Source organism: Thamnophis sirtalis, unplaced genomic scaffold (genome assembly GCF_051295495.1).
Source record: "Thamnophis sirtalis isolate CommonGarterSnake01/CBP01778 unplaced genomic scaffold, rThaSir2_p1.2 scaffold_4, whole genome shotgun sequence".
NCBI lineage: Eukaryota > Metazoa > Chordata > Lepidosauria > Squamata > Natricidae > Thamnophis > Thamnophis sirtalis.
In genome coordinates this window covers 9,443,970-9,471,618 of record NW_028261384.1, presented here as the reverse complement: position 1 = coordinate 9,471,618, position 27,649 = coordinate 9,443,970, and the positions used below count along the sequence as shown (strand labels likewise).

The window sequence follows — 27,649 nt, the reverse complement described above, 5'->3', positions numbered from 1 at the left end:
TAAAATTTCAGTTTTATATTACCCAAATTGGGTAATATAAATTCCATTTTAAAGGACCAAAAAATGAGAAATGACAAGAGAAAACCAAGATTACAAATAATGTTGCTTGGAAACTCCATTAAATTCATTTTAATAATGTGGTTATTGAACATTATCGTTCGCATTTGTAAGAATCCTAGTTCTTTGCACAAAAAACTGATAATTTTGAAATAGACATATAACACATACTGTCATATTCCTTATGACGCTTTCTTCTTGAATACTGCTAGTCATAATATATTACTGTGGTGATAAATGATTTTTTTAGAACTAAGAACAAAAGTAGCTGTGATTTTTTTTCTATTTTTTTTCCTTAAAAAAGTATAATTTCACTGCAGGTTTCTTGTAAAATAAGCAGTTATCATGACTTTGAATGTTGTAGATGAGAAAGGAAGGCAAAAATTAAATGACCTTTTCTCTTACATATATCCTAATGTGTTTAATTTTTATTTTAGTTTATTTTATTGTCGTTGCACCTTGTACAATAAAATTAAATGCGATCTTCAGTGTACAATGACAGTTCAGGTTGTGGTTGTTAAGGAATCCTGTGCAGTCATGAAGCACAACATCAGGTGGTGGCTGGTTTCCTTATTGACTTGACTTATTGGAAGCTGGCAGTGAAGATCACAAGTGGTGATGATGTGATTGTGGGAAGCTGTGACCACTGTAACTGTGTGCCCGTTGCCAAGTGCCCCAATCATGATCCTGTGACAGTGGGGACACTGCGACAGCCACAACTTCAAGAACCAGCCATAAGTCTTCTTGTTGAACACTGTTGTAACTTTGAATGGTTGCCGAACAAGAAGTCACTAAGTGAGGACTATATATATAGTGAAAAGCCCTTCCCTTTCATGGTTGACAAAGCATAATTTGGTGGGCTCCATAGTACCCTGGGGTCTCTGGCCTGCTGGCAAAACCTGTCTTCATGCTTTTTGAAAGAATCTCGGGGGGGGGGGCAACCTTATTATTTCTGGAAGGATGATGTTCCACATATATTTTGCCTCATTTCTTCAGTTTTCATTTAGTTATGTTTTTTCCTAAATGATCCCTGTCATGCAACTATTGCAGTTTTTTGGTTGTGTGTATGTGTGTTTCAAACTCAAAATAGATACTTATTTCCAAATAACTGCCTTTAAGATAATTTCTTGCTGTGTTTTTCTTTTTTTCAGGTAAAGAAAGCTTTCTTTGCTTTAGTGGCAAATGGTGTTCGAGCAGCTCCACTGTGGGAGAGTAAAAAACAAAGCTTTGTAGGTAGGATGATATTTGTTGGTATGAAATTATAGAAAAATAGTACAAATGACTTTTTTCCTTCTTTTTATACTTTTCTTACTTTTATACTAAAAATGTGACTTCAAGTATACAGTAGAAACACAATTTAATGATCTTCCATTTAGCAGATTTTGGATGCAATGGACCAAATTTCTGTCTAGGCATGTCTTCAAAATAATGGACAAATCTGATGTAACTGAAATAGTTCAGATGAAACAGCTACATTTGCATTAATGTTAGTTCGTCCATAGTGATTTGCATCATTTTGGCATGCTGTTAAGTGAGGATGTATATGAGTGGGGTAATTATGATATCTCAACTCTTACTGTGATTTGTGAAGAATAAACAATACTATGTTTGTGTATATTTCCAGGACTTCACTTGGGTTTTCTGTCACTTACCAGTAAATCTGTAAAGTTTAAATTAAAAACAGATTGGAAAACTGGATTAAATTTGCTTTTTCTTTGCCTTGTTACAGGAATGTTAACTATAACAGATTTCATTAATATACTGCATAGATACTACAAGTCTCCAATGGTAGGTACCACCTCATAATTACAGCTTTTACAGATAAAACAGGATAACTGAAATAAAAGTATAACAATGGTTAAGAGAAAGAATACCATTCTAGCTTGGTACATAAATATGGAATTTTCCTACTTTGCTGTAATCTGTAGGTGTAAAACTGAACAGGATTTTTCAATATTATTACAGCTGATTATTGTCAAATGAAAAGAAAAATATCTGTTCCCTAGATGGTAGTAATGATTGGACCAGAAATCCTTTGATGTGTTTTGGGAAATATACAAACAATGGAATAGATCTAGTGTGATTGGTTACTATTCGACTGCAGAAACTTAAATTAGAAGTGTAGCTTAAATAGCTACGTAGATAATTAGTGGATTTTGAGTAAATCAGTAACTCTCAGCCTAGTGTACTCATAAGGCATTTTATAATAATTAGCTGTTACAATGCAGCTTAACAGTATAGCAACATTATATCCAAATCTAATACTCTGAAGTCTCCATACAGAGATGTCTGAAGAAAGGGGATGGCTAGCAAGTAAGCAAGTATCACTATGTAAACCCCACTTTTTATATACTTTCATGCCATGTTGCAACACAGGTATAAAAGGGCAGAGCTAATATTGTGATTTGATGCACATTTCAATTTGAGACATAACAATTGTTAGGAAGACATCTATGTTTCTATTTTTGTATCCAGCCTGAAATTAGTTATTCCTGATATTTGAATATAGTAACTATATTTGAACCTGCCAATAACTGAAAATGAAATATTTATTATTTACACATACCATTCAAATGTACAAATATAAATACAAATACAATAGCAGAGTTGGAAGGACCTTGGAGGTCTTCTAGTCCAACCCCTTGCCTAGGCAGGAAACCCATTTGTTTCAGACAAATGGCTATCCAACATCTTCTTAAAGACTTCCAGTATTGGGGCATTCACAACTTCTGGAGGCAAGCTGTTCCACTGATTAATTGTTTTAACTGTCAGGAAATTTCTCCTCAGTTCTACGTTACTTCTCTCCTTGATTAGTTTCCACCCATTGCTTCTTGTCCTGCCCTCAGGTGCTTTGGAGAATAGCTTGACTCCCTCTTCTTTGTGGCAACCTCTGCTATCATGTCTCCCCTAGTCCTTCTTTCTATTAAACTAGACATAACCAGTTCCTGCATATATCTAATACTTGTTTCTCTGTTTCTCTGGTTAGTCATATATATGGCATATTGTTAGAACCACATATATTTACATAAATTATTTTGGACATGGCAGTTTCTGGAGACAATAGAAAAGAGATAAAAAGAGTTGGAATAGATAACAAAATGCAAATGAAAATAGAACAACTGTGGCAAAAGAAAGCAAAGATAGTACCAATAATAATAGGCATCTTGGATGCAATCCCAAAAGAACTGGAGCATCCCTTGAAAACCATCAGCATTGACAAATTCACCATCAGTTAATTGCAAAAAGCAGCTTTATTCAGAACAGCTTACATCATGCAATGATACCTCTAACACCATCAACATCTGCGTACCTTGGAATGGACTTGATTGGTGGATAAAATGCCAAATCTTGTCTGAATCTGGCTGATTGTGCGATGAACCATAATAATTTTCTGTACTGACCTTTCAGTAAGTGTTGTGTTGAGGGAAAACCACTATTTTTTTTCCACGTTATTAGTCTTTCTTCCCAGGGTTTTTTTCTGTTTTACTGAATTTGAGACAATGAAAATATTGAGACGATACTTTTTTCACCTGGAAGTTTACACAAGAGTTTTAACAGTAGACATAGTTAAACTGGTACACAGAGCCAGCTGAAGCAAATGTGATATTTAATCTTTCTAAAAGAAATAATCCTATTTCTTATATGCAAATTAACTATGCCTGCCAATTTGTAACACAAATATCCCTTGCTATTGGCATTTATGAAAAATGTAGAGGAAAGGAAACCAACTTAAAAAGTTGCTGGCATTTGGAAATCTAAATGTTACAGTCTGGTTACTTAAGAAACAGATTGTCCTCCCACAGTAATTCTGTTCATCCTGTCTTCAAATCCCAAATGTACAATTACTGCATTTGCTTATCTTCTTTACTTCCTAGCAGTAGCATCTGCACTTATTTTGTGTCTCATACTCCAGTACATTCAACTATAATTGCTCAGTCATAAGTAGGAAATGATATATACATCAAGAAAAGAAAAGTGAATCAAGCTGTAGACTAATGATCAATCAGACTGCCAAACTACCAATACATTAAATGGGATGAAATTTTTTCCTTCATGTGTATTCCCCTAAGACTGACCTCAGTGTAGTTTACTTTAAACACACAAATGTGCCATGATCCTTAGTAGACTACTTCTGTTATATTATGTTCGCAGCATTGAATGGTATATTACTGCACTGCTCATCTCACACTAGTTTTGGTGGTCTTGTCCTAGATCCATTGTGTAAATAATAATTACATTAACTTAACCAGTTGGTTCAGTGCACCATCTTATTATGGATTCCATGCATCATTCTTTTGATATAGTATGGCTGTAGTTGTTTTCATTAATTTGGAATGAGGTGACTTTCTTACAACAGTGAACAAGGCAATTTTTTTTATTCAAATGCAAGCACATTCCTTTCACTGCTGAACAATTGGAGTGCAGAATAACCATAAATAGAGTTTTAAATATGAATAGAAAACCGGGAAGGGGTGCAATATTTCTATATAATGGCAGATCTAATTGTTGAATCCTAAAATCAAATTTTCATTTTTATTTTTTTTATTAAAATGTCTTCATATATTGCTTAGTAGCTACACAAAATTGTTTAAGATGAGTGTTGATATAACTTCTCTAAAATAAATGAATAAATATTATGCAACAACAGAATATATTTGCATCTAGTAGATATGAGGCCCTTGTGGTATTATTTCCAAATATTTCTGAACTGTTCATAGCATTCCTTTGTTGGTGAGCTGCTGGGAATTGTTTGACAGCAATTAGAGACTATAGATTCCCTATTACATTGCAAAGAATGCATGCCAGTAGCTGCCCTTCACTTCATTAGCAAGATCCAGCAGTTTCATCATTCAATTTTATCACTATTTTAAAAGGAGAAATTCAACTGAGGGCAATTTTTATTTGAACAGTGTTCTTCACTAAAATGTTATTTTGAAAGTACTGTTAACACTTCGATTTTAAATGAATAGTAGCTGGAGAAGCACAATTTTTTTTATTTGTGTACAAATTTAATATCAAGAATTTAATGCTATAAGGAAGAACAGCTTTGTTTTCAGAATCTACTCTCCCTGTATACTATTTACTATACATATACTTTATGCTTTTTAATTTTTTTCCTGATTTCCTTCCATTTGAGTTGGGTATACTATGATCAGAGCTGTACTGGTTCAGCAGAACCGGTAGTGACATGCCGGCCTGGTCGCAGAAATGGGAGCGATGCAGGCTGGACACGGCTCCAAACCGGTTTGCCGTCGCCACCACCGCCATTTTTTTTCCAGTTCTGCGCATGCGCAGAACAATTTCTATTGATGTACTTGCAGCACACATTCAGCACACGAGTGAACCGGCAGTAATGCTAGCCAGAACACCCCACCCCACCCTGACTATGATAAATTAATCAGTGTAAACTTCTATTCTAGTATAATACTGATGTGTTTCACAGTGGCTTGTACAATGTGGTAAGATATGTACCATTCAACATATATATTAAAATGCAAGCTGGTTCTGTAGTCTTCATTTTTGAAAGAAAAATCATAGCTTCCCATGCCTTAGATTGGCAGTTTTGTAATTCTAGCTCCTAGGAAACTGTGAACTCCCACTTAGCATTCACTTGTTAGAACCAACAGGGGAAAGGATTAAAAATTGAAAAAGGAAACAAAGTAGGAGGAAATATTATTTAGTGATTAACACTGTTCAGACTAGTATTCTGTTGGGGACCATTGATATTAGAAAATAAAATGTATTTTTCAAAGCACTGTAGGATGAAACATTGGAGAGAAATTCGTCTTCTAACCAAATTGTTTCTTTTTAATGCAACATCGACAGAAATAATGGTGAACTGAATATAGTTCTTAATTCTAATAACTGGAATCTGGTATCTCTATTATGTAGAAGACCTGTATATAGAGCTGAGCATTCGATCTCTTTCCTAATTATGGCAAGCTCCTTGGTTGAATTTTAAATTTGTTTATTCTCTAGCCCTTGCTTATATGGAGACAATTTGGCATTGTGGTTAAAGGCACTGGGCTAGGAACTGAAAGGCTTAAGTCATGAAGCCGGCTGGATAACTTTGGTCCATTCTTTCTCTCTCAGGCTTAGGAAAGAGGCAATGGCAAACTGTTTCTAAGAATCAGGTCAAGAAAAATGGCAGGGACTTGTCCAGGTAGTTGCAAGGATCAGGAATTATTTGAGAGCGAATACTCATATGCAAACCACCCAAAAGCTCATCACTTAGAAAAAAATCCCCTTAAAGCCCCCTTTTTTCTGTCCTCAATATTTTTATTCAAAGGAAGATGTCATTATTTTAATGACTTTTAAAAATATAAATATATGGTCTTTTTGTCTTTCTTTTTTATAGGTACAAATCTACGAACTGGAGGAGCACAAAATTGAAACATGGAGAGGTAAGTATATGTAGTAAACCATTCAAAATGAATGTGATCCTCCAAATTAGCTGTGCAACTCTTTTTACTAGATCTTTTATCATCCACAAATCAAAGAATTTTAATATACCTGTAAAATGGTCATATCCTAGCATGCAGAACTAACAATGTGTCTTGACGCTTGTTCCAGTAAATGAGAGTATTATTATTTTTTGTACTTTTACAGGTAGTCCTCGAGTTACAACCATAATTGAGCCCAACATTTATGTTGCTAAGTGAAACATTTGTTAAGGTAGTTTTGCCCCATTTTGCAGCCTTTCTTGCAACAGTTGTTAAGAGAATCATTGCAGTTGTTAAGTTAGTAACATGGTTTTTAAGCGAATGTGGCTTTCCCATTGACTTTGCTTGTCAGAAGGTTTCAAAAGTGGGAATTGACCCTAGGACAGTGATGGTGAACCTTTTTTGGCTCGCGTGCCGAAAGGGGGGAGGGCAGGGGGGTCAGGAGTGAGCGTGCCGCACCCATAGTGCAATGTGCAACCCCCAGCATGCATGCGCACATGACAGGCGCTCCCCCTATTTTTTGCATGCTTTTTTCTCCCTCCCCAGGTTCCAGAGGCTTTATAGGAGCCTGGGGAGGGCAAAAACAGCTTCCCCCATCCCCCACCGGAGGCTTCAGGAGCTTCCCTGAAGCCTCCGGAGTGAAAAAAAACCGCCCTATGGGCAAACCCGAAGTTCAGGAACAGACTTCTGGTTTACTCTTAGGGGCGGTTTAAGCCCTCCGGGGCCTTTTGGAGGCTTCCCTGAAGGCTCTGGAGGATGAAAAATGACTCTATGAGCAAACCAGAAGTCCTTTCCTGAAATTCCGGTTTGCCTGTAGGGCCTGTTTTTTGTGCTCCGGAGGCTTCAGGGAAGCTTCAAGGAAGCTCCTGAAGCCTCCAGAGGGCCTCTGGGGGTGGGGTGGGGAGGTTTTTTTCACCCTCCCGAGGCTCCTATAAAGCCTCTGGAGCCTGGAGGGCGAAAAATGGCCCCAAAAGGCTAAAGTCAGCTGGCCAGCATACATGCCTCGCATGCCCTGACAAATGGCTCCCCATGCCGCCTGTGGCACACATACCATAGGTTCGCCATCCTGGCCCTAGGACATTTCAACTGTCATAAATGTGAACCAGTTGCCAACATCTGAATTTTGATCATATGACTATGAGGATGCTGCAATGGTTGTAAGTCATTTTTTCCAGTGCCGTTGCAACTTTGAATGGTCACTAAATGAACTGTTTTAAGTCGAGGACTCCCTGCATATTATTTCATTCACATTATCTTTCTCATATAGTCATTGCAGTGATTTCCCCCAGTGGAAAAACACAGTTATATTGTAGATAGTGACTATGAGTCATGTCTTAATTTTATTTTATTGATAGGTCTTCTAGACCTGCTATGTGTTGTAGAAAAATATTGATAGCCTACTGAGTTTTAAAAAAATTAATTACCCTCCTGAAATGTAAACACTTGGGTAATCCCAACCTTTATCTAAAATACTTCCCACAATTTTTGTTATAATTGTAATATTCATTCTCAGACTATAGTGACCCCTAGTGGTTATTTGGTTCTGAAAACTATTTTTCCAATTTTTTGTTTATTATGATTATTTAATTATTTTTGAATTAAAAAGTCAATAGGTGCTCATTTCTTTACAACATAAATGTTTGTGATGAAACATTAATTGAATATTATAGGTTTATGAAAATATTCTTTTTAATTATACAGAGCTTTATTTGCAAGAAACCTTTAAACCCCTAGTGAATATTTCACCTGATGCAAGGTATATAATTATTTTCCTTATCTTTTTTTATTTGTAAATTATGTTAATGTTTTATTATAAACTGTTATTTTTATAACACTATTTCAAAGAAGAATTTAAAACCAATTCAATATCTGTCAGAAGTTAGGATTTTGATGGCACTCATTTATCTGATACTCATTTTAATGTTCTTTGTATTGATGACTTTGATTGATGACTTGTATAGATGAGCTTGAGGCAGCGATTGCTCAGCAGTTAAAGGAGCTGAGCTTGTCAGCTGAAAAGCTGACAACCCAGGTTCAAGACCTATGTGCTGTGCAACAGAGTGAGCTCCTGTTCCTGTCCCAATTCCTGCCCACCTAACAGTTCAAAAGCTGCAAATGCAAGTAGATAAATAGCTACCACTTTGGTGGAAGGAAACAATATTCTATGCACCTCTTATAGTCATGCTGTCTAAGGAAAATGATTTTGGATAACATTGGCTTCCTCAGCTAAGAAACAGATATGAGCATGCCCCCTAGAGTTGGACACAATGAGATAGAGGAAACCTTTACCTTTATAGATCAGTTATCAACTATGAATTATCAACTTACTGGACACTATCAATAACTTTGAGCCTTAATAACTTTCTTCTTTCTCTACTGTATATCTTCTCACAACTCTCCTTATAATGATTCTTCTCCTAGAACATTCCTACTTGTTTTTTTTATATACTGTTGGTATTAAAATATATGTAACATGTCTACTTGAGAATTAAAACTGTATATTCTTCAGCTTTCACAATTTCCTTGAATGTTGTATACTAAGAATCATTTATACTTTGGATTTTGAGTAATTCTTTCGTAGTGGGAAAATATCTTTTTGAAATAAGTCAATAGAATAGTACAGTGGTGAAATTCAATTTTTTTTACTACCGGTTCTGTGGGCGTGGCTTGGTGGGCGTGGCAGGGAAAGGATACTGCAAAATCTCCATTCCCACCCCACTCTGGGGCCAGCCAGAGGTGGTATTTGCCGGTTCTCCGAACTACTCAAAAATTCCGCTATTGGTTTTCTAGAACTTGCTGAATTTCACCCCTGGAATGGTACTAATAATTGCAATTATTTTCTCTTTAGCCTTTTTGATGCTGTATATTCACTGATCAAAAACAAAATCCACAGATTACCAGTTATTGATCCTGTGAGTGGAAATGCACTTTATATACTTACCCATAAAAGAATACTCAAGTTTCTCCAGCTTTTTGTAAGTGGGACTATAATTTTATTCTGTTCTAATTAACTAATAAATCAGTTGTATGAATGTTAAAAAAGTCTATGTCAGTACACTCATTACATGTACCTTCCAGTTTGCAAAATGCAAACTCTACCTTGTATAGAAAAGCACAATTTAGCAAAGTCTACTGGTTGCATTAACATGGATAGCTGCATGTGGCATAAATAAGTGTAAGGCAGAGAATTCGGTTGGCACCTGGTCTATTAAATTAAAAATGGTATATGAAAGTGTTGAGTATCCCAAGTGATAATGGGTTATGGAGGTCAGTATCGATGCCATCTTTTGAACACCATGGCATAAAGAAGGTTGGGACATGGAATGTAAGAGTAAGAAATGGTAGAAACATGAACTGTCAGGTGAAATGAAATAAAGAAAAATAAAATTCAAACCTATTGGCCCTGCTGAAGTAGAGCTTCTCAGCTTGTCCTCCTGTGTTTTAGATCCCTGCCCTTCCTGATTCATTAATATCTCCTGGGAGGGGGCAGGTGGTGGGGGTTCATTCAGTGAAAAATATATATTGGAAAGAGATGTACACTTTTCACGACACATACAGGAAGAATTAACACTGAAAGTTTCAAAGCTGTGAAAGTTTTATCTAAGATGATCTCTGACGTTCCAAATAAGGACAATGGTAAAAGTAGAGTATTCCATTGATAAAAGCATTGTGAGGATGAAACATAAAAGAACTAAAAGCTGAATATTCGTTTTAAACAAATGTGACATTTAGAATTGAGTTTACACAATAATTTTAGACTTACTAAATTTCAGAATTGATTTAAATATTTATTTAAAGATTTGTTGAAGTGGAAGAACTGAAGAATACATTCCTTGTGCAAGTTTTTTTTAAAAAGAATATTGGCTTACATGACTGGAGAACGCTTTTCAAATAATTATTTTGTAAAATTTGTCTTTTATATTTTTTTCAAGGTGTCAGAAATGCCAAAGCCTGCCTTCATGAAGAAAAATCTGGATGAACTTGGAATAGGAACTTACCATAATATTGCCTTTATACATCCAGACACTCCTATCATTAAAGCCTTGAATATATTTGTAGATAGAAGGATATCAGCACTACCTGTTGTGGATGAGTCAGGTGAGCAATAAGGATTATCAAGTTTGTTACTGCTTGTTGTGAGATCTAAAGACTGGAAATGTTTTTAAATTTTAAGAAGAAAACCACAAAATGTAGATATGCAAGATTGAGATCTGAAGCACTTTTATGCGCACACCACATTAAAATATTGTGCGTACCTAATTTAAAAAATCTTTGAAGATTTCATTATTTAATCAGATCAATGTTTCTCAATGTTGACAAATTTAAGATGCATGGTTTGCAACTCCCACAATTCCCCAGCCAACATTCTGGATAACTTTGTATAGCTTCATGTGGAGGGCTTAAAAAAAAGTAATGAATATTATTCCAAGAAGCCCTAAAAATCATATTACTGGGAATTAACATAGTTCTGCAGCAACATCTGGGAGTTGATCAGCCAAAAAATATGGCTAATCACTCCAAGTCATCACCAATGCAATGTCAAGCTGTGCCAAAGTCCAGGAAAACAACAGATTTGTTCAAAAGTTAAGTCATTCACCAAAATTTTTAATATTCCAAAACAGCATCTAAATCTACCATATTTTCCCCAAAATATGATGTTCTGAAAATAAGGGTGCCACATTTTTGGGTGGGCAAAAATATAAGCCCTCCCCTGAAAATAAGCCCCCTGGACAACCCCCTCCTCCGGCCAGGCAGAGCACCGCTCACCGACCTAGCAGTATACCAAAGTCGCCAAGCTGCGGGAACCAGTGGGGGCAAAAGGCGGGAACCAAGGGGGCAAAGGCTTTTGGGATACTGCTAGGTCGGTGATTGGCACTGTGCCCAACTGGAGAGGGGGATTGTTGGATGGCTGCTCTCTTGTGAGTGGTCTCCCGAAGAGCTGGGCACAGCCTCAGGGTTGAACAGATATGTTGCGCTGTCACAGCAGCACAACACAGCAGCCATGAAATGACCATACTCACGAGCAGCCACCCAGCAAACCCCCTTTCCAGCCAGGCACAGCACCATTCGCTGACTTAGGAGTGTTGCCAAGACGCATGAGCGCCTGTTCGCCGTCCCCCTGGCTCCCGCAGCTTGGCGCCTTTGGAATGCCCCTAGGTCAGTGAATGGGGCTCTACACGGCTGGAGGGTGTGTGTGTGTGTGTGCAAGTGGCTTTTCCGCTCCCCGCTTGCATGCCTCCCGGCCTCACAATGCCCTGGCCCAACTCTCCCTGCAAAGCCAGGGCACTTCCGCTGCCGCCGTCCCAGCATGGCTTTTTCTGCAGCTTCCAAACCACGGAAGTAAGATGCTGAGTCTTCCGATAGTGGTTGTTCTGGGAATATGCTCTATAGTTGTACACTCTTACCTCCGTGGTTTGGAAGCCGCAGAGAAAGCCATGCTGGGATAGTGGCAACGGAGGTGCCCTGGCTCTGCAGGGAGAGTTGGGCCAGGGCATCGTGAGGCTGGGAGACACACGAGCGGGGAGCGAAAAATCCGCTCGCGCAACTCTCCTCTCCAGCTGAGCCCCATTCACTGACCTAGGGGCATTCTGAAGATGTCAAGCTGCGGGAGCTGGGGGACCGCGAACAGGCGCTCACACGGCTTAGGCCTGGATTCCTTTCAGTCTGGTTTCAGGCCTGGGTACAGCACAGAAACCGCTTTGGTCGCACTGACCGATGATCTCTGGCGGGCTAGGGATAGAGGGCATTCCTCTATCCTGGTTTCCTCTATCAGCGGTTTTCGATACCATCGACCATGGTATCCTTCTGCGATGTCTGGAGGAGATGGGAATGGGAGGCACCATTCTATGGTGGTTCTCCTCCTACCTCTCCGGTAAGTCGCAGTCGGTGTTGGGCAGGGGACAGAGGTCGACCCCTAGGCCCCTCAATTGTGGAGTGCCGCAGGGTTCGGTCCTATCCCCCCTCCTATTCAACATCTACATGAAACCGCTGGGTGTGATCATACGACGGCACGGGATAAAGTACCATCAATATGCAGATGATACGCAATTGTACCTATCTGCCCCGTGCCAGCTCAGTGTAGCGGTGGACGTGATGTGCCGATGCCTGGAAGCTGTCAGGATCTGGATGGGGGTAAACAAACTCGTGCTCAATCCCGACAAGACCGAGTGGCTGTGGATGCTGCCCCCGAAGGACAGTTCGGACAGTACATCCTTGATCCTGGGGGGTGAAAACTTATACCCCTCAGAGAGGGCTCGCGAATTTGGGGGTCCTCCTGGATTCACGGCTGACACTGGAACACCACTTGTCGGCTGTGACCAGGGGGGCCTTTGCCCAGGTTCGCCTGGTACATCAATTGCGGCCCTACTTGGATCGGGGTGCCCTTCAAACAGTCACTCACGCCCTTGTCACCTCAAGGCTGGATTATTGCAATGCGCTCTACATGGGGCTACCTCTGAAAAGCGTTCGGAGACTACAGTTAGTCCAGAATGCAGCCGCGCGAGCGATATTGGGTGTATCGAGGTACACCCATATTACACCTATCCTCCGCGAGCTGCACTGGCTGCCAATTGGTCTCTGAACTCAATTCAAGGTGTTGGTCATTACCTTTAAAGCCCTACATGGCTCAGGACCAGCGTATTTGCGAGACCGCCTACTGCCACATACCTCCCAACGGCCGATAAGATCCCACAGGGTGGGCCTCCTTAGGACACCATCAGCCGGACAGTGTCGGCTGGCGGGGCCTCAGAAGAGAGCCTTCTCTGTGGCTGCTCCGACCCTGTGGAATCAGCTACCCCCAGAGGTCCGGGCCTCACCCACGCTCATGGCCTTCAGAAAAGCTGTTAAAACCTGGCTGTTCCGGCAGGCCTGGGGCTGTTGACCTTATTATGTAGGGTCCAGCCCCGATCAGAATATATGCGTGTTGGGAAATTTTTAAATTATTTTTTATTTTGTTTTTCTTGTTCTTGTAAGCCGCCCGGAGTCCTCCAGGATTGGGCGGCCTATAAATCTAATGAATTGAATTGAATTGAATTGGCAATACCCCTAGGTCAATGAATGGTGTTGTGCCCGGATGGAAAGGGGGTTTGCTGGGTGGCTGCTTGTGAGCGTGGTCTCTTCATGGCTGCTGTGTTGCGCTGCTATGAGCGCAACATAGCCCTTTGAGGCTGTGCCTGGCTCTTCGGGAGCCTGCTCACAAGAGAGCAGCCGCCCGGGAACCCCAAAACAATTAGCCCTCCCCTGATAATAAGGCCGAAGCCATATTTGTGAGTCAATCAAAAGAAAATAAGACCCTGTCTAATTTTTGGGGAAACTCAATATAAACAAGCATATATGCTTTAATGGTCAGGAAAACATTCTCTTTCTTATATTGAATTGAATATCTACAATTTTCATGGTTTTTTCTTAGTTGTTTTCCTTAATCCATAAAGCTAGAAAGCAAGTGTTCTCTTTCCAAAATGATGGAATTAATATTAATTAATTTGGTCTGTCAGTTATTTGTGATCACATTATAAGGCTTATTTTCTTCCCTTTTTAGGAAAAGTTGTAGATATTTATTCCAAATTTGATGTTATAGTAAGTATTATTGGTTTTTTAATAATATTTCTTTGACTTAGTTTTTCAGTGTGACCACTCTGAAATATGCCCTGGTTCATAGAATTAGTGTCATTCTGTATGAAATTACTTTGTCAATATGTTAAATAATATTTTGTAACCTTCTTTATAATTACTGAGCTAGTTCTTTCCCCTCCCCTACAAACTACTAGAACAGTAGATTGTGTAACATGGTTCCAAAAGCTAAGTATGATGCAGTCAGAAATTGTCTTAAGCATAGTGAGTTTTGCATAAATATAAAGTGACAGCACCAAAACTGTTAAGTAAAAGTGAGAAGAAAAAATAAATTTGAGGTTTTATTTTATGAATACTTTTGATTTAATCCAGGGGTTATCAACCTTTCGAACCTCAGGGACCACTAAATTCATAATTTTAAATCCCGCAAACCATTAATATGAATTCAGCACACCGCTCGCTGAAGCGTGTACACTCCCAGTGACAGGATGCTTAGCTTGGTCACCTGTTACTGAAACTTTGAACACTCAATTTGGACCCATTTCTCACAGAAAACAAAACTGGGAATGCTCATCTCTCTCTCTCTCCCTCTCTCTCTCTCTCTCACACACACACACACATCTCTCATTCTGATTCTCCGGTGCTCTCTGGGTCTCAAAGGTGCTTCTTCAGCCTTTGTTGGTGTTGGATGCACCTTGGTTGCTTGGGGAAATGCACAACCTGTTCTCCTTCCTGAAGCAGTGGCCCAACTTAGCTGCAGCTGATGTTCTGCGTCGTAATGGGCTCCAGGAGGAGGGGACACTGTTTCCCCCACTGTGAAATGCGCTAAATTTAACTGTGGTACAAGAGCAGCGGGCAGGCCATGGAAGCACAAACAGCAGCGGAGAAGAGAAACGGCTAGGTCGGGCCAGTGTCTGGGTGCTGAGAGGAAGTTGTGCATCTCCCCATGTGACCAAGAAATGCTCGTGAGATCTAGCAAGATATTAGGCTTCGCTTCTGCTCTGAAATATGGAGCAAATCTCCATCCCTCGCCCTTTCCTTCTCAGGCCAGGCGAAGAGTGACTTTGAGGGGAGGGCAGGAGGACAGCCAGTGGTGAGTTCAGTCAACAGGAAGCCACAGCAGGGGGACAAAAGAACTGTGGGTTGCCACCACCCGTAGCTTCAGCCCATCTGCGCCATCACCACCACCCTGCTGCAACAACACCATTACCTCGTTCCGGCTAGCGAAGGCTGCGCTATTCCTTGCACGTTCACCAGCTGCAAAGTTGCAAGTTGCACATACATCCCTCTACAGAAGAGATTTCCAGCCCCACCACAAGCTGCTTGGCCGGTCCCATATTTCAGAGCTCTAGTTACAGAACTGGCCCATTGGTCATCCTGGAGCAGCTCCTCCAATCTGGTGGGCTGCAGACCACCAACATTTTCTTGCGGACCACCGGTTTTTGACCTCTGAATTAATCTAAAGCAATCTAAAATAACTAATCTAAAAGTATTCCATGGATACTTTCTAAAAAGTGGGAACAACATTCTTGGTTGAGGAAAGAACTACTGAACAATTGTTTGTAGTATCCCATGTTTCAGATGAAACAGTGCTATCCTGCCTTAAAATCAAAGATAGGAAATTAGAATTATTCTGTTGCCTTTTTCTCTTTTTGTGATCATTGCCCGTTTTGAATTCAAAATTATGGGCAATTCATATACATAATTTGCTACTTTGCTAATTGTCATTAATGAGAATGCTGGGACAAAGTGAAAGGAAAGGGAAATAGTTGAGAGGAAATGGGCAAGCAACCATACTATTCTCCATATCCCTCACCCCAAGATCTTTAACTTTAGAAAGTGAAAAATTAAGTACCATTAATGTATAGTATGCATTATTTTTAACCAAAACACTCTTTTCTTGTACCCAATTAATCCAAAATATGTATGGTAGTGTCATGGGGCGCATACAGGTTTGTCTACTTCACTTTTTTCCATTGGTTAAATCACAACATGTGGATCATGCTTCTGGAGTAATAATGAAATTTGTTGGCTGTGCATAAAAAGTGGAATTGACTCATCTGTAACTTCCTTTTTTTCTAGAATCTTGCTGCTGAAAAAACTTATAATAACTTAGATATCACAGTGACACAAGCTCTCCAACATCGCTCTCAGTATTTTGAAGGTGTTGTGAAATGTAATAAGCTGGAAACGCTGGAGACAATTGTGGATCGGCTAGTTAAAGCTGAGGTGAGAATTGGGAGGGGGGGGCACAGTAGTTTTCTGAATAGCACTGCTTATGAGATTTTTCCAGAGATTAAACAGATGGAACAGTATAAGAATAGTGATAATACAAAAATCATTGAAACATATTCTAGCCACTTTAAAAAAAGTGCAATAAATTTAGTGTATGATAATTTTGCTTCTTAAATTGATTTATAAGGATTGTTAGATTTCCTAATTAAGTATGTCACTTATTGAGATTTCAAATTGATCTTGCTGTAAATATAGTTTGGAAAAAGTTTGTTGATGTGAATGGATTAAACCATCAAAACATTTAAGAACCGCTAGGAACAAATGCGTTGAAGATGTGTGAGAACAACATGATAGAAACATTCTGTTAACACACCTTTATGTGATAATTAAAATAGCTTAAAAAGTGAATAAGAAGAAACTGTTCAACCTCTCACTTTTTTTAGCAATCAGCAATCTATTCTAAATAAGGCATAATTGAGATGTACCTTCAAAACACTGGATGTCTTCTGGAGGGTAAAGCTGTTCTTTGCTTTGCTTTAATTGCAAGTTTGATTCACTTGCAGACAACAGAGCTAGACTAGAAATTTATGCCCATTTCATTTTAGCATACACATTCATATATCCTAAAATTTTACTGTTTTCTGCTTTTTCCAAGTAATATTTGGCTGGATTTTGAGAATGCATGGGTAATCTTCCCATATAGCTAATTGCTTACCTAAGCTTATGAATTTTCCAATTCTCTTCCTCCAAGCACCATCTTTTCAAAATATAAGTAGAAAGAAGCCCCAAAATATTCTGAATTATTTTCTATTCAACTAAAATCAGAAATGGCCTTGAAATATTTTGCTCTGCGACAAAATGAAGACAGGAGCAAATTACAAAGAAGTCAAGAATCTATTGCAAAAAGATTAGGGGCTACTATGTATGCTTTTTTGAGTCTCTACAGCAAAGAAAGATAAATTTAACAAACAAATTATAGTTATGTATTATTCAGGAGCCCATTTGTGTAAGAAAGTTACCAAACTTGAAAAGAAAGATTATTTGATTAAATCTGTGCAACAGTCATAGACACATTGAACCCATTCATCATAATATTCCTACGTAAAATATCACCAATATAAGGTAAACATCTATAAAAATAGATTTCCCCCCCTTTTCTGTTTCTTTCCTGTGTTCCCCATTTGTATCAGGTGGGTATGACTGTTCAAATACAAGAGAAGAGGAGCTCTAAATTGCCTGGCCGGTAGGTGGTTCACCTCTGTCCTCCATTGTTGAAAAAACTTGACTTGATTCTGTGTGCTTACCTTTTGACAGAGTGCCCACCCTTTCTTTTTTATCAGTTCTTTTCAATTCACGTATTTCCTAAAATGGATACAAAATGAGAAAATGATAGCAAAAAGAGTAATTTACAAGGGTGGGAAATCTGGGCCCTTCAGGTTGTTGTTGAAATTTAACAGCTTGGCCTGGCTATCAAGGCTATGCTGGTAGATGAAGTTCAGCACATCTAGAAGTCCATAGATTCCCCGTTCCTGTAGTAAAATATCATCTTTATTCTAGGAATGGGGAATTAGTGGCCCTTAAGATTCCGTTTAAAGTAGGAATGCTACATAGGATCATTTATCATTGTTATAGCATTTTATTTTTCCAAAGGATAATATTTCTTGAGATTTCCTGCAGAAATGATAATCTGTTTGCCTTTTTAATCAAATGAATGTCTTTCCTTTGATCCTCTGACCAGTTCCAGTTAATGCTATCAAATATTGATAAACAGAAATTTTGAGACAATTTTTAAATATATACAATTCATTTGCAGTAACCTGAATTGTAAGTTACTAGAGCATTAGAAATGGTATAACATGTTGATCTAGATGAGTTCTATAAGTCCCTCACTTGAATTAAATGATGTGAAGAGGAATGAAAAAGATCAGCTGTCTATTGGTTTCATATACCTGTTAAATACAGGGAATCCTTGTTTTGGAGTTACAAGGTGGGACTGTCAACTTGGTCATTAAATGAAGCAGTTGCAACTCTGCTTATGATCTTCCTTTAGCTTTCCTTTGCTTTACAAATCTATTATAAATCCTAAATGTTATAAATGCAAGAATTGAATACTCAGCTTTTCACTGCCCTTTTAACTGCAAACATTTGTTTAGAGACTAGATAAGGACTATCGGTAATATGAACAATATAATAGAATCTTGTGAACTTCCATATTGTAATCACCAATACAGTTCTTTTACTCCAATTTCTGAAGCTATTAAACAACCCAGAAGATTCAGTAGAATCACAAATTGCAGCTTGTTTTATGTGAAAGCAATATTTGATCCAGAAAAACAAGGAATGGCTTATAAAGAATCCAGTTTAATGTGATTTTCATATCTTGACTAATAGAAGAGAATATTGGTAATTCAAGATTAAACTGTAAGCCATTTCTTGGAGCCAGGTCTTGGAGCCAGGATCTGAGAGCACCAAGAACTCCATGTATCTTTGCTAATTGTAGTTCCCGGATTCAGACATAATGCCTGCATTCAAAGATACCATTACTAACTCTACATGACTAGGATTTCTGGTTATGTTTGTTGGAAATGCCAGAAATGGCTGTTTTGCTCATAGTTGCTCAAACTATTATGGCTATGTACACAATTTATGCTAATCCAAAAGCAAATAAGCATAATAATGGCTTAGCACAAAATGTGAGCTTGGGCAGTGGCAAGCTATGATTAATATGGCCTTCTGAATTATTTCCCATCTCACATAAAGGGAAAAAACAGCATGTAAATGCAGACGTCTTATTCATCTCTTGACTTGTGTAATATCCAAATCGTAACCTAATATTACAGATTGGATTGAAGCCTAAGTAGGACCACATATTTGATTCCCCCAAGCAGTTAACTCCTTACCCCAGTGCACAGAGTGAATGGTTGCTTTCCGATATAAACTATACAGCCTTCAGAGACTGCATGTAAGATGGAGATTTGTTAGTCTGCTTGGGTTTACTCACTTTGCCTTCTTTTGTGTCTCCTGTCCTCCTATTGGCTATACCTGTATTCAGTTAGCTAAAGGTAAAATATGGGAATGTGTATACACAAACACACATTCATAATTTGTTAAGGTTACACATAAATTAGTTTTTGCTGTCATATATAGTAAACTTCTTTCAAATCTCATGATCTTCAAAAATAATATATGACATAGGTTAGCTACTCAAAATATTTGCTGGGAAATGCTATCATACTATACTCTTTGGAGCATAAATTATAAAAACACGCAATTAGGATGAAGCTTTTATTAGGTTGTTCTAATTTTAAATATAGTTTATGTTTGAAAACGGTAACATTACACTTCACTTTTATCATAAAAATAGACTTGTTGGCTTTATTCTGTTCCTTCTTAGATTATGTTTCAGTATTTAGTTATAATCTCTATTTTTATCAAGAGTCTTCTTAAATTTATTTATAACCAGTAGCTATTCTGTTAGAAGCAATGAATAAATACCTACATACAAGGGCATCATTGCTGTTAAACTAACACTTTGTTAGTTTTTCAACAATTACTGTTGATTAGCTGTGTGAAATTCACCTGTTCTAGTGTAGAATATGTATGCCTTTAGTTTTACCTAAGTCCACAGAAAGGACCTAAGTGCCAATGCATAGCACTGATAGTTAAGAAGAGGACTTGGAATGTGTTGCAATGGCATATTGTTAATAAAGCTAAATATAACTTGATCCAGACATCAGATGGGAGTTTGAGGAAACAGATGTCATTGCTAATGTTTGCTCTTTGTAGACTACATAAATCACTTAAGTAAGAATGGCTCTCTAAAAGAAAACAAATCCAGTTTTTAGAAAGTGCTTAAAATGTTCACGTTAATTTGATTTGGGAAGTAACCATTCCTCTGTGTAAAATAATCTAATTGTCTCTTAACCTGCATATTTTTATTTTTATTGTGCTTAGGAGGACAATTGGACAGCCATTATTGTTATGTGCATTGTGTTTTCAGGTCCATCGATTGGTGGTTGTGAATGAAACTGATACTATTGTTGGTATCATCTCCCTCTCTGACATCCTCCAAGCATTAGTGCTTACACCAACAGGTATGAGTTCCACATTTCACTAGTAAGCATTTTCTCTAGGAACATGACAAATATTTTACATTACTTTTATCTTTACAACTCCTAAAACATAGGCAGACTATGAAAGGATTCCCCATTGAAATTGAAGACAATGAATAAAGATGTTTTATGCATGTGCCTCTCAAATGTGTAATAATTCATTTTAAACCAGCATATGCTTTAGATATAATCCTCCAACTTTAAAAAATCATTAAAACTTGGTCCAGATGCAATTATAAAAGTAGGAATCTCATTTCTAATTGGCTAAGTTCTAGGTTTAGAATGCAGTGATCCTCCAGTGGTTAAGACACCACACTAGATACCAGGTGAGTTCTAATCCTGCCTTAGGCATGAAAACCAACTAGGTAACTTTGGACCAATCACTCTCTCAGCCCAGCTCACTTTACAGGGCTACTATGAGGAAAAATAGGAGGAGGAATAAGTATTAGGTAAGTTTATTTTTATTTATTTATTAAGTTTCTACATCACACACTTCATAAGTTGAACGATCTTGATGTTTGCCATCTTGACTTATTTATAAACATATAAGAAAGGTAGGATTTTAAAATATCTTTAAAAATAATATAATGGGTGAGTATGTTCTTACATGTAGTTTGTATACTGAGATTTCTTAAACATTACAAGTGAACAAGAGAATTATTATTATTATTGTTAAGTACATTTGACATTTACAGAGTCCTGATTCAGTCTGAACAGAAAAGTTTAAAATAAATTAAAGATATTAATATATTAGCTGCACTAGAAGTTCTTTGTACTAGAAGTTTAAAAGTATATTGTAAACTAGAAATATTCCAGTTGATCTAAATATGCATAAAAATATTTTTGACAGAATGTAAAAGATGTTTTAATCTATTATGTATATACAGAGGCCTGACATATACAGTGCATTTAGAGTGTTCATACATCCTTCACTTTTATTGATTTTGTTATGCTGAAGCCTGGCTCTACAATTATTGAAATTCATTTTTTCTCATTAATCTACACTGAATACCCCATAATGCCAAAGTGAAAATAGAATTGTAGAAATGACTGTAAATTTATTAAAAAGAAAAAACTGAACTGAACTTTGGCAGAAATTACAAGTCCACTGTTCTTTGCAAATCCTTTCAAGCTCAGTCAGTTTGGATGGTCACCATTGGTTGTCAGACATTTTAGAGGCCTCTAGAGATGTTCAATAGAGTTCAGGTCAAGTCTGGCCAGGCCACTCTAGGATATTCACAGAGTTGCCCCTAAGCGACTCCTGTGTTGTCTTGGCTGTGTGCTTGTTTGTTGTCATGTTGGAAAGTGAATCTTTGGCCCAAACTGAGATCCTGAGAACTGTGGAACAGATTTTCATTGAGGATATCTCTGTACTATACTCCATTCAGCTTTCCCTTAATGCTGACCAGTCTCCCAGTCCCTGCTGATAAAAAATACCCCCACAGCATGATATTGCCACCGCATGCTTCACTGTTGGGATGGCATTGGGCAGGTGATGAACGGTACCTGATTTCCTTGAGATTTAACATTTAGAATTGAGGCCAAACAATTCAATCTTGGTTTCACCAGACCAGAGAATCTTGTTCCTCATAGTCTGAGAATCCTTCAGGTGCTTTTTTACAAATTCCAAGTGGCCTTTCACATGTTTTGCACTGAGGAGTGGCTTCCGTATAGCAACTCTGCTATAAAGTTGCAATCAGTGGAGGGCTGCAGTGGTGGTTGTCCTTCTGGAATTATGTCCCATCTCCATACAGGATCTCTGGAGCTGAGTCAGAGTAACCATTAGGTTCTTGGTCATCTTTTTAAGGCCCTTCTCCCCCAATTGCTTTGATTGGGTGACCAACTCTTGGAAGAGACCTGATTGTGTCAAACTTCCTCTATTTGAGAATTATGGAAGCCATTGTGCTGCTAGGAACCTTCAGTGCAGCAGAAATTTTATTACAGCCTTCCCCATATCTGTGCCTTGCAACAATCCTGTCTCTGAGCTCTGCAGGCAGTTCTTTTAACCTCATGGCTCTTGCTCTGCTACAGTATGCATTCTCAACTGTGAGGCCTTCCCTAGAGATGTATGCCTTTCCAAATAATGTCCAATCAATTTAACATAGGTCGACTTCAAATCAAGGTGTAGAAACACGTCAGCAACAGTCAAGAGAAATGGGAGGCACCTGAACCAAATTTCAAGGGTTATTGCAAAGGATCTGAATAATTATGTCAATGTACTATTTCATTTTTTTTCTTTTTAATAAATTTACAGACAGTTCTAAAATTCTTTTTTTACTTTGTCATTGTGGGGTAACAACTGTAGAATCGGGCTGCAGCATAACAAAATTGACAAAAGTGAATGGAGTCTGAATACTTTCTTGAATATATTAAGCCTTTATATAGGAAGAACAAAAGTGTGAGTAGCACTGAGGTGAACTAGACAGTGCTGGGCCTAATCCATCTGTGCAGAAATCCTTAGCCCTGTGACATAAGCATGGCATTATCTTGAAATGGGCTCAGATTTTGATAGGCACAGTCTCTATTTCTTATAGGGAATAGCATGAGATATTAAAGTAACTAATTTCATGAAGTACAATGGGAATAAAAAAGAAAGGAAATAATCCTACAGATAATATACCACAAAAGAAACACATTTTAAGGGAAACCATGAGAAAGCAAGCGCTAAATGGGAAAATACACACTTGCTGCACAGAGATGCCAGAGATTTATCTATTTGCTGTTTATTAACAGGCGCCCGGCAAAAGGAGAGTGGAACTGAATGACTGCTTTAAACAGAAACACCTTGGAAAGAATTTGAATAAAGTGGCTGGGTCATCTTTGCCTCAAGAACATTGATGGCAGTAGAGAAGAGTCAAGTGATGATAAGAATGTGTGTGTATTAGGCTAAGTGATGGATAGTCTATTATTTCCCAGTGACTGTCGCAAAACAAGCAGCGTGACAAAAAGCTTCTGTATTCAATGCAGGCTTGCATATCAACATGTTTGCCAAAAGATTTCATCTGATGTCCATCTCAAATGCACTGGAAAAGAATAGCATTTAATGTTATGTTTTAATCTGATGCAAGTCACTGGTCAGCAACAGATCTCCGACATAAGGCAAGTGTATGGCATATTCATATCAGAGTGCCTTATGTCAAAAAGCCAACAATATGTCATCACTGTTGCCCATCATAGTAAAAGAACTTGCTCTGCGAAACAAGATACTGTATTTGAAAATTCAAGTCGCTAAGCCTAAAACCAAATCAATTTCAGTTATCATTAGATTTGTTCTAAAAGCTGTAATTTAAATATCAGTAGATTACTTTAAACTTTAATTACAACTGTGTGTTTCTAAATGTTACATTCAGAACAGATGGTAAAACAAAACTGATTAAAAGCAGCTTTATTTATTTTTATTTCTGCAATTTTTACACATCTTTGGTGGATAGTTAAACTTCACCATATTCATTAATAAAGCATTGATTCATATGTAAGAAGCAATTCTCTTATTACTGAAACAGATAATAGAAGCAATCTTTACAGATGCATTACACAAAAGATTGAGAAATTGTTTATTAAATGTATTGCTACCCAGCATGTTTTGTTTGTCCACAGCAGAGAAATCATATAGTGGTATATGTATAAGTATGTTAAATTTATGTTGCCAGAAGGTAAGAATATAGTGCTAGAAATCTATATCCTACTAAAACACTCTTTCCTATAAGCTTTAACTGGGCGAAATGATGCATCATAGGACAACAATTTTTGAACCAAGGGTACCTCAAATGGTTTAATTTACAGAAAGTGTTCAAAATCTGGGATCCATGATTCCTGAGAGAATGAGATTAGGGAAATTTGTGGCTTCTTCAGCTCTGATCACCTGATGCTCATTTTGAACAGTTCTGTGAAATCTACGATAGTTTCCCAGCTACTTAAATATTCCTGTTTTTTTTTAAAAAAATAGAAAATTTGAAGTCAAAGCACATGGATACACAAATTTACCTGCAGTTAGTTCATAATTTTTATAAAAATTAGCAGTACTACTGGATTTTTCTAAAATATTGAATGAGGGGAATTTTACATTGCCTAACTACATATTGGTAACAACCTCTTGAAAGACAGGCAGATTTCAGGCAGAGTTAAAGCTTGCTTAATTTTGTTAAACAGATGCTCAGCTTTTAGATTAACTTTTAAAATTATACAGACTAAATAGGTGCACTGATGGAAGAAAACAATCTGGAAAAAGCAACCATCTGCCCTGTTTGACAATGCTCTCTTTAAATAAAGGCAGAATTCAAATTGAGGTGTGCAGATGTACACAATTTGCTGGTGAGAACATTTTATTCCACATGTAATCTTTTTCATAGGATAATTCTTCAAACTCATTTGCACTTGCCCAATTCCAACATTCCTTTCTCAGGGTATGATGACCTGAAGTGAGCACAGCCTTCAACTTGTCAACTAGTCTGTTTCTGCTCCTTTCCTCATGACGCTAATCATTTGCCATTGTTTTTTTCTCCAGCAAGCATCACTTTCTTGGTCATTCACCAGTAAACTCAGCAAATATGTATGTAACTCCCCCCTCCCACTGTTACCTACTTTTGCCATTTTCATGTCCATTCTAGGCAGATCTTTCAATGCAGATCTCTTCAATGTCTCCTTTAAAAAAAATGGAGTACCTTGCTATCAGTACAAACAATGCCTGAAATTTTTACGCTCATCTTTCAAATTTATCCTCTATTATATGGCTGGATTCTTTCAAGCATTACATAAACAATCTGGCAAATGCTAAAAATCTACTATTCTATATTATGCCCAATCTTGATAATTTTCATATGTGTGGACTTTAGTTCCTAGAATTCTTCAGGAGGCTGGCAAGGGATTCTGGTAGTCCACATATCTTAAACTCACCAAGATTCAGAAATTTGAATTTACAATTAATCAGAAACTAATCCCAGCAACATATTCAAACATGATTGTATTTTCAGCACATGAATGGTTCATTCATTGAATCAAGACTGAAAATATGTTTTTTTCAATAGAGCCTACATTTTTACTCCCCCTGGCATGTACACTTAAGATACAATAAACACCCGCATGCAGTAAGGAGAAAGGTGGTTAAACTGCCATTATTAAATATGAGGAGAAGCAGGGTCAATTTATGAAGCGGTCGCAGCTGTATTAAAGTTTCCGGTTTGCTGAATCTGTGCCTACCAGCTGTGTTCTGCTTACTCTGTGTTGCACCTGTCCCACCTGTCCCATATATTATATATATAATATGTTGGAACTCCTGAGACGAGTATGAAACTTGCAAAGCAGAAAGACCTGATGCGATGGCCGCCGAGGGAAGAAAAGCAGCTGTGTCCTTCTGCATGCAGACCCCCTGCAAGCTGGATCAAGGGGAGTCCACTTTCCGTCCTCAACATCTTGAGACTCAAGAGGCTAGAATTCCTTGATGTTGGGCTGCACATGGAGCCACCGCTAGATGGCAATAGAGCAGTTTGGAAACCAACCTCTGGCTATGGGCGAGAAAAAGTATGCACGTACATGTGGAGGAAGAAAATAGAGAAAAGTGGGCTACTTACAGAGACTGGGTGTAAAGGAAGAGACATACATGTAGCCACATTCTCACTTCTGTTTATTTCCCTTTGTCCAATGTTTCTCAACCTTGAGGGCTTGAAGATATGTCAACAAACTCCCAGTTACCCAGCAGCAGTCTGGCTGGGGGTTTCTGGGAAATGAAGTCCACATATCTTAACATTGTTGAGAAACACTGGGCATAAAGTAGACAAGTATGTTACCCAGCAGAGAACATTGCAAATCACATTGCTTCAACTATCTGCAGGAAGGAGATCAAAATCTGCAAGTGGGTGCTGTGTTGAGATCCAGGATCTTTTGTACCTTGCAAATGTTGACCTTGCTTTTCAGAGCTGATTTGATCTAACCCTGAAGCTTTGATTTGATCATCTGGAATTTCTACAGCTTTACAGATCTTGTGAGCATTCTGATTTTCAGGGGCATGAACCCCTAATTCCATCCCAGGGTCTCTTATAGGTTATGATCAAGATGATGGCCACAATGGTGCAATCAAAACTCCCGTTTTTACATACATTTTAAAAATCCACATGTGGAGCTTTTATTGCACTATTTTGGCGGACATCTTGATTTTTTTGACAGTATCTCTCACTCCTATTGCTTGCTCAGAATTATTTTTTTCCCATTGCCCTCAAATATGTGCATCAACTCTTCATGCAGCTTTCCTCATTCTGTGTGCATTAATTGGAATATATTCCCAACCTCTAGTCCATCAGTCATAACAACAGGAACTAGGACCTCTGCTCTTGGAGAAAGCCCCTAGTTGCTCAGTAACTTGCAAATGGCCCTTTATTTTTTACCAGGAGAATGTACCAACTACTATTACATTAACCTGCCCCACCAGGACAGGATGGAAAGTTATGTTACAGATCCCATCAAATAGGTATGTACCTCTGGTGGGACTGCAAAAGAGGGCCTTCTCTGTGGTGGCCCTTTCCCTATGGAAGATAATTCCACCTGAGGAACAGTTGGCTCCCACCCTGTTTGCTTGTTTGCTTATTTATCTTACCACCAGGTAACTGGGCAGCTTACAATATTAAGATAAAATTATACAAATAAAAAAAATCATAAAAATATGATACCGAATGTTCCTTTTCCAAAAGGCAGTAAAATGTGGTTTGGTCAGCGATACTAGAGACCACATATGGAGGTGAAGCCAAATAAGTAGTTGATTTAATTGTGTGACTGATGTCGTGGGTGGGGTGTAATTTTTAACGGGCTTTTATAATGTATTTTTAATGTGAGCTATTTGGAATCATTTATGTATGAGTTGCATGGCCCTGTAGATTTGTTTAATTAATTAGATTAGATATTGTAATATATTTGGGATGGAAGTAGAAGACGACCAGGCTGAGCCCAAGGGCAGGGTCAAACTTATCATCATTCTGGAGCCTCTATGCCCCTGAAAGAGACCTAATATCAGCCACCCTTGAAGTTTGTTGACTCTTACCTGGCGCCAATTTGCCTTGACTGTTGATACAGATTCTTGTGTATAGTTACATGGAATAAACTCACAGAGCTTTTGAACTCTATCCTGGTTCCTAGTTTCTTGCGCCTGATAGTGGATGCATGAATGATATTGGTTGGTCTCTGCACCTCTGTACTAAATAATGGAGAATAACTTCATTATTTTGTCCACATTGTTCCAGTCTGAAC

General features: G+C 38.1%; 1 protein-coding gene across 10 annotated transcripts in view; it reads left to right on the top strand.

Moving 5' to 3' along the window:
• The window catches only part of PRKAG2 (protein kinase AMP-activated non-catalytic subunit gamma 2), a 222,275-nt gene extending 194,750 nt beyond the window's left edge, over nucleotides 1–27,525 (top strand). For 9 of the 10 annotated variants that reach the window (XM_014076026.2, XM_014076025.2, XM_014076024.2 and 6 more), the window contains 10 exons: nucleotides 1,209–1,290; nucleotides 1,787–1,845; nucleotides 6,416–6,461; nucleotides 8,202–8,256; nucleotides 9,349–9,475; nucleotides 10,433–10,598; nucleotides 14,038–14,075; nucleotides 16,152–16,298; nucleotides 20,305–20,398; nucleotides 23,150–27,525. In XM_014076026.2, the coding sequence (XP_013931501.2) occupies nucleotides 1,209–1,290; nucleotides 1,787–1,845; nucleotides 6,416–6,461; nucleotides 8,202–8,256; nucleotides 9,349–9,475; nucleotides 10,433–10,598; nucleotides 14,038–14,075; nucleotides 16,152–16,298; nucleotides 20,305–20,398; nucleotides 23,150–23,181 (846 nt within the window). In that variant the 3' untranslated portion in view covers nucleotides 23,182–27,525. Of the gene's footprint in view, nucleotides 1–1,208; nucleotides 1,291–1,786; nucleotides 1,846–6,415; nucleotides 6,462–8,201; nucleotides 8,257–9,348; nucleotides 9,476–10,432; nucleotides 10,599–14,037; nucleotides 14,076–16,151; nucleotides 16,299–17,494; nucleotides 17,548–20,304; nucleotides 20,399–23,149 lie in introns of all 10 variants that reach the window. The other variant, XR_015696311.1, reaches the window with a different exon arrangement.
• Nucleotides 27,526–27,649: the final 124 nt, after the last annotated feature.